The sequence below is a fragment of the Monopterus albus genome, unplaced genomic scaffold, assembly GCF_001952655.1.
Source record: "Monopterus albus unplaced genomic scaffold, M_albus_1.0 scaffold356.1, whole genome shotgun sequence".
Classification (NCBI taxonomy): Eukaryota; Metazoa; Chordata; class Actinopteri; order Synbranchiformes; family Synbranchidae; genus Monopterus; species Monopterus albus.
Genome location: NW_018128236.1, coordinates 52,256 through 59,829, shown reverse-complemented (window position 1 = coordinate 59,829; position 7,574 = coordinate 52,256). Strand labels below are relative to the sequence as shown.

Genomic DNA, 7,574 nt, shown 5'->3' with positions numbered 1-7,574 from the left:
TAATGCTGATGAATGGTGAAGCAGTAATGGATCAAGTGTACTGTAGAAAGACGTGTCCATCCATCATTCATGATCTGAATAGGTGCTCTCATAGGCTTATTGATTGAAGAGTTAAAATCATGAGTCCATAAATTGAACATCTGTGTATGGAGAATGTCTTTCTGCTTGTCTTTGTCTCTGCAAAAAGATTTCACCTGTTAAGATGCTAATCTGTGATGCATCAAAGAGGAAGAGAGAAGGGGCAGGTGAGAGCTATACTGAGATGTGGGTCCTGCAGAGCAAATAAGTTCTTGTTAGGTGACACGGTGTCTTTGGAAATTTTCCTGTAGAGGAACTCTTGTAGTAAAAGTTTCAGTGTGTGCACTCAAGACTTTGTACATGCTCTATTTTAGTTGACAGAGAATCAGAATCAGCTTTATTGGCCAGGTGTGTTGGACACACGAGGAATTTGTCTCTGGCACAGCAGCTCTCTGTGTATCTACATGTCCTTGTGTAAGGCAGCAACAGTCAAGTAAACAATATAAGGCTGAAAGAACAAAGGAAAGAATTAACGTGCAAACAAGCAAAGGAACGTGCATTAGTAAAAAAAGATAACAAATAAAGTTACTATAAATAGCGATCTGTGTGTGTGTGTGTGTGTGTGTGTGTGTACACATACATATATACACACAGTCTAGATGCATTTAACGGATCTGTATCCAGAAGGTATATTTACAGGTATTGCACTGAGGGTTATTGATCAGCCATACCGTTGTGGGTTAAGTGTTAATCAGAGTGACGGCCCAGGGGAAGAAACTGTCCTCGTGCCTGGTTGTCTTGGCGCACAGTTACCTGTAGCGCCTGGTGATGATGTTAGACGTCCTCTTCAGGTCCTGGGAGACAGTGGAGCCCAGGAACTTGTAGGACTTTACTGCTGATACAATGCTGCCGAGTATGGTGAGGGGACTCGTCCTGAAGTCCACTGTCATCTCCACTGTCTTCCAGGTGCTGGATGTGGTTTTCCCCAGCCTCACCTGCTGCTTCCTGTCTGTCAGAAAGCTAGTGATCCACTGACAGGTGGGGGCAGGCACTGTAAGATGGGTCAGTTTGGAGTGGAGGATGTCTGGGATCATGGTGTTGAACGCCGAGCTGAAGTCCACAAAGAGGGGCCATGCGTAAGTCCCTGGGGAGTCGAGATGTTCCAGGATGTAATGCAGTGCCATGTTGACTGCCACTGACCTGTTTGCCCAGTAAACTGCAGGGGGTCCAGCAGGGGGGCAAAAATGTCCTTCAGGTGGACCAACACCAGTCTTTCAAAGCACTTCATAACTACAGATGTCAGGGCGACAGGTCTGTAGTCGTTCAGTCCACTGATGGAGGTTTTCTTGGGGACTGGGATGATGGTGGAGTGTTTGAAGCAGGAGGGAACTTCACGCAGCTCCAGTGATTTGTTGAAGATAAGGTGTGAAGATGGGGGCAAGCTGATCGGCACATGCTTTCAGGCAGGACGGTTCTGAGGTGGGGAGGGTGAGGGGGGAGTATTTTTTCTCAAACCTACAGTAGAACACATTCAGGTTGTCTGCTACTTGACAGTCCTACACAGCAGGGGTAGATGGTTTCCTGTAGCCAGTGATGTTTTTCAGGCTCCCCCACACAGATGAGGGGTCGTTGGCTGAAACCTGGGTTTTCAGCTTTTCAGAGTAGCTTCTCTTTGCTGCTCTGATCTCCCTTGTCAGTGTGTTCCTTGCCTGGTTGTACAGAATCCTGTCCCCACATCTGTAGGCCTCCTCTTTGGCACGACAAAGCTGTTTGAGTTTTACTGTAAACCAGGGCTTGTTGTTGTTTTATGTGCAGAAGGTCTTGGTGGGCACACACACATCCTCACAGAAACTGATATAAGATGTCACAGTGTCAGTGAGTTCGTCCAGGCCTGTAGCTCTGACTTAGCCTCCTCAGTCCATCTCTTCACTGTTTTGACCACAGGCTTCACAGCTTCAAGTTTCTGCCTGTAGGTTGGAATAAGATGGACCATACAGTGATCTGAGAGTCCGAGGGCTGCACAGGGGACAGAGCGATAGGCGTATTTTATTGCTGTGGAGCAGTGGTCCGATGTGTTTTTGTCCCTGGTGGGACAGGTAACGTGCTGTCTGTATTTGGGCAGTTCTTGGGTGAGGTTTGCTCTGTTAAAGTCCCCTAGAACAATGAGTGGGGAGTTCTATGCTAGTTACCTCTTCGGCCAGGTGCTGCAGTGCACTAGCTTGGCCCTGCGGTCTTATGTACACTCCAATCAGAATGAAAGATGAAAATTCTCTGGGAGAATAAAAAGGTTTGCAGTTGATGCAAAGAGTCTCTAAGTCCATGTTACATGTTCTCTCTAGCACCGTGACATTTGTGCACCAACCTTCATTAATGTAGAGACAGATTCCCCTGCCTCTCGTTTTCCAGGACAGTTCCATTACGCAATCAGCCCTTTACATCCAGAAGCCCAGTACTTGGATTGCGCTGTCTGTGATGGAGTCCCTAAGCCAAGTCTCCGTAAAACATAAAGCAGCAGAGCATGCAAAGTCGGAGTTAGTCCTGTTGACGAGAAGGAGTTCATCCATTTTGTTGGCTAGAGAGCGGAGATTCGCTAGGTGGATAGACGGGAGTGGTGTCCGGGTCCCTCTCTGGCGTAGCTTAACCAGGGCCCCAGCTCTCTTTCCTTGCCGGTGATTTCTCCAAGGCCCACAAAGTGCAATTGCACCTCCGACCAGAATGTCCACACAGCAATTTGCATTCACAAAAATTGGAGAAAGGTCGTTTGGTGTGAGTTGTCCAATGTTTAATTGTTCTTCTCTGGTGAAAGTAATCTGGGATAGGTTGCAAAAGACCGAGAAAATGAGGGGAAAAAAAACAACCAACACAGGAGAGCACACTTAGGGTACATTTACACGGAAACGCTCTTGACTGTAAACGCCTACTTTAGTATGCGTTTTGGCCTTCCGTTTAGATGGAAACAGGTTAGCCGGGTAGCAAAAACGGAGACCTTTTAAAACGGGTCCCAAAGTGGAGAGTTTCAAAACGCCAGCTAAAACGTTTTTGTGCCAACATTATAATCCGCATATGTTTACGAAACGATGAGGCCCATCGCCCTGCGTCAGCTACTGCTAGTGTCACATTGACCGAGACATCAACATAAACAATGGCGAACTATATGCTTTCATGCTACACACAGATGCTAATGAACTTATTAGCATTAGTACAACTGCTCCTTTACTACTGCTGCGACCAACAAAATAATGTTGGTAACTTCGTAGGTCTCATGTCTTTAGATCCACCGCGGAGGCCAACTCCTCAGCAAGGAAAATAGATATTGGCTGTCCTTAAAGTCGCTAGAAGTCGCTAATGATGCCATCGTCTTCAAGGGTAATGCGCATGCTCAGACATCGTTTTATTCGTTTTCACTGTTTTCATGTCAACGCAAATACTTCTCGTCTACACAGCAATTGTTTTAACGAAACTATGTGTATACAGTCAAGAGCGTTTCCGTGTAAACATACCCTTAACCAAGGCAGCTGTATCGCTGGGATATTTAATGATGAATATGGTTCAGTCCATCATGCCAGAAGTGTTGTGAACAGAACAGCTCCTGTTGGTCAGTGTTGGCCTACCACATCATAGACTATGGAAAATATTCCAATATGCTAGACTTTGTCATTTACTATGACACACTAAATGATATAAAATGTCATATCTGACGCCATTTGTCGGTTCCAGTGCACTATGTCCGTTGCAATCGCGGTTAAACCATGTAGTTTGAACCAGGCATTAGCAAGGGTTGTCTAAGGAAGTAGTGTTTCCTTACAGTAGTTGTTGGTCATTGTTTGGGTTTTCTTAGGTATTTTTTAGTCAGATAGATATTGGTTAGATACTTGTTGTATTAGAAATGTTTAGTGGAGACAGGATGTCTAGTTTAAATGCTTAGTCATTCTCATGAGTTTTTTGCAGGGTGCATTATGGTCAAGGATAACTAGATAGAAAAGTTTGAATGTCAGGAGGCGGGTTATTATTACGACGTGTATAACTGTAGCCTTAGCCATAATATGTTCTTATGTTTAAGACACGACATGTACTAGAGGTCGTGAGAATGTTTTTAGTTACACACCACTTAATCAACAGACACACACACATTCACACATTGATTTGCTTCATGTTTTGACTATGGCTAGGGCCAGCTGCAAAGCTGGCAACAGAGACGTCCCGGTTGACGTTTCTGTGTAGTATGGGGATAGCCCAACCGAAGTGATAAAATGTATAGGCCTGTTGTGGTTCAGGGTCTTTCATTCTTCGTCTGCCTGCGCGCAGTATTGAAGGTGGAAGATACCTGGACGTGTAATGTTAATTTTACCTGTGATCCTTTGAATAAACCAGCACGATTTTTTATATCCAAGTGGACTGCCTCGTCTCTCTGAGTTCCTGGTTAAAAGAACTGGAAAATAGCTTTCAGTTTGTATAGTATTAGTAAAAGTAAACATGCAGTCTGACTGTATTGTTGGTGATTGAGTAGTTAATAAATTTAGGTGTAGAACGGTGTAAATAATACAGTTGGGGAAACAGTACTGCCATCACTTACCAGCCTTTTTATCATCCAAATTTATTTTTGTAGAGAATGTGGACAAAACATCTAAAATGCAATAGGCTACCTGTAAGATAAGTATTTTCATACTGGAGTATCAGTTCATTAACCAGTCTTTTCTTCCTCTCCTGATTATTGTAGGTGCAGCCTCCTGACCAACCATCACTTTTTTGTGACCCGGGATGTCCTGGTGATATTCACTACCTTCACTTCAGTGTTTCATCTGTATGCACAAGGTGATACACATCACAAACAAAGAGGTCACTGATCAGCACTGGATGGGAAAAGTGCATTCATCTTCTTTCAAGGTTGGACAAGGATACTTCAGACCTGAAAAACCTCAAGATACAAATGATCTAAGGAGTCTCCATCTTTCACACTTAAAAGCCACTGTTTTTCCAGAGAGGCTGTTGTGAGAAGGTGTAATGCAAACCTCAGTGCTCTCTCTAAGGGAAGAAAGCATAGGGAAGGTCCAAGAACCTTCTGAGGAAGAGGGCAAAAAAGAAGCCGGCCAGTAGTTGGGGGACCAATGGTTACAAAATGAATAGACATGGTTGTCCACTGTCATAGTGGAACAAAGAGACCAGCTGGGAACTTGAATTGTTCTATGTTGTTTTTACTGGCTTATATGAATTAATACTGTCTGCTCACACATAACCCCCAGTGCTACGGATAAACTGTGTAATTTTCGCTCTTTCTCAACAACTTGATTTACATGGATACTAATGGATGTTCTGCTGGATTTTCCCCCAGATGTTTTGGAAAGAACCACAGCATCTCTTCTTGCTTTTTGTCTTCCAAACACATACCTGGGGCAGCTGGCAGGTGAGGTGGTTTGAATCAGCCACCAGCAGGGTTTAGGGATGCCCCGACACAGAAAAACCAGGCTACTCCACTGGCCCGCTTACAGACTGGTGTTTCTAATACGGTTCCTGGACTGAAAGCTAAATCATTTCCTTCTTGTACGAAGAGCAAGGGGGTTGTCATTTTATATTTACAGGGCCTTTTTCCTAACATTGCTACAGCTGCCCAGAATGCTAGTCCCCTGGTGCTGAGAACTTTAAATTTGAGTGAATCAGACAAGCCCATTTCCGATTTCTGGTGCTGAACTGCACTTTTTCCTAGCAGAAAACCGCAGATAAAAGAAGAGAAGGCCCACTCAGATTTTCATCCCAGACATTATTCTTTCAAGCTCTTTCATCTTTCTTTCAGCCTCATTTCATTTCTTGCTGTTGCTTTAGTTCTGTCTTAAAGGTCTATCACCTACCCATAGTGCTCTGCTTACTCTTATACCATGCTGAACTTCCGTTTATAGACCAAACTAATCAGTCTGGATCATTTCAACACCAGGCTCATCAGTTATCTGAGTTTTTTTTTTTTCTTTGAAATCACAATTTTATTAACGGTTGGTGGCATAAACTTTTTTTTTTTTTTTTTTTTTTTTTTTTTTTTTAGCAAAATTATAAATAACAGCCATGTTTTTTTATTGCACTGATTTTCACTAAGCCTTTATTTACCACAAAGAAGATTTATGCTTGCTTTTACTCTTTAGGAAATGGACCTGGGAGACTTATCATTTTGTATTGGCATGTATTTGTAATTGACTGACATGTTGCGTAAAACTGCATTGGCCTGCATTTCTGTAAGAGACAGCTGCCCAGAAATAATTTCCTCATCATAATTTGTGGCTTATTTGTTCATCCTGCCTTTCCACTTTTTTTTTTTGTTTTCTTGGCTGACAGTGAAGCAAGCCTTTCACAGCAGATGCGTGTAAGCCTCCTTTAATAACACATACACAGTAGATCAGGATTGATCTAAGAAAACTCTCATCTCAGTGTGGTAATACAGAGGAGTGTTTTCCTCTTTACATGTGAAAGAGGAAGCCCTTCTCAGTCATTGCTCCATCTGCTTGTATGTCTCCTTTACATTTTTTTTCTTTTTGCCATTCTGTTATTTCTACTCCAAAACAACCAGTTGATTTAATACATTTCTTTGAATGATAAATTCCTTGGCATAGCAGTTGCTGAGCAGACGCACTCCACAAAACACACAGGAAGTTATGCCAGGTGGCAGCAGTAAGAGCGGAGGGCGGGGTCCATCCTCGTCACCCCTTCCCCACACTGTGGTTCCGCCCAGCAGACCTCTGCGACCCTCCCGCTATGTCCCCGTGTCAGCAGCCACCTTCTTCCTTGTTGGCTCCACCACACTGTTCTTCTGCTTTACGTAAGTGGAGGCAGTGCATGTCTCACTCACACACGCAAGCCTGTTTATGAGCTGTGATGAAAAGACTATTGCATCTCACAAAAGAAAATCTGTTGTAACAAATGTAAATGATAACGGAGAGCAACAAGATGGTTTTAGCTGGCTGCAGCATGAAGTTAGCCTGGGTTAGCTAAACCATTTTTGAAGAATGTGGTCCAGGAGCCAAAAGAACATAGTTGTCCAGACTTGTTCTATTTTGTACACACAGCATCTGTTGCCATGCATGTCTGTCAAGTCTTACAAGAGGATCCCTCCTCAGTTAATTTTTTTTTTTTTTTTTTTTTCCAATGAAGGAAAAAATTTTTTTTTTTTTGTTTGTTTTTTTGTTTTTTTTTGTTTGTTTGTTTGTTTTTGACTGCAGCCAGGCTGCGTCTGTCCTGAGTGGTTCCAATGCAGTATGGCCTGGTTACATCCTGGGAAATTTCATCATCTGGGAGGTTCAGCATTGATGCAAACCAATAGAATGACCTGAAAACCATAGTATGGACTGAGGTTGTTTTGATCAATTCTGGCAGAATGTGAAGTCAGTGGTATTAAAGACTGTAATCACTAATCTAGCTGACACCTCCCTCTGGAGTGAGTTTATCTGTGTTTGTCAAAGAGTGACACTGTGAGAAAAGGAAAAAAAAAAAGTGTTGAGAGTGGGAGTATGTGAAGCAGTGTCTGTGGGACAAACTGCATGTATGCAGGTTTAAATGTTAGAAAGTCAGGCTGCCAG

At 43.2% G+C, this 7,574-nt stretch overlaps 1 protein-coding gene across 1 annotated transcript in view; it reads left to right on the top strand.

The window, feature by feature from the left end:
- The window catches only part of zdhhc5a (zDHHC palmitoyltransferase 5a), a 44,348-nt gene that overhangs the window by 2,396 nt on the left and 34,378 nt on the right, over window positions 1-7,574 (top strand). The window contains 2 exon segments of the mRNA XM_020625513.1: window positions 4,736-4,830; window positions 6,615-6,817. Of these exon segments, the coding sequence (XP_020481169.1) occupies window positions 4,822-4,830; window positions 6,615-6,817 (212 nt within the window). The 5' untranslated portion in view covers window positions 4,736-4,821.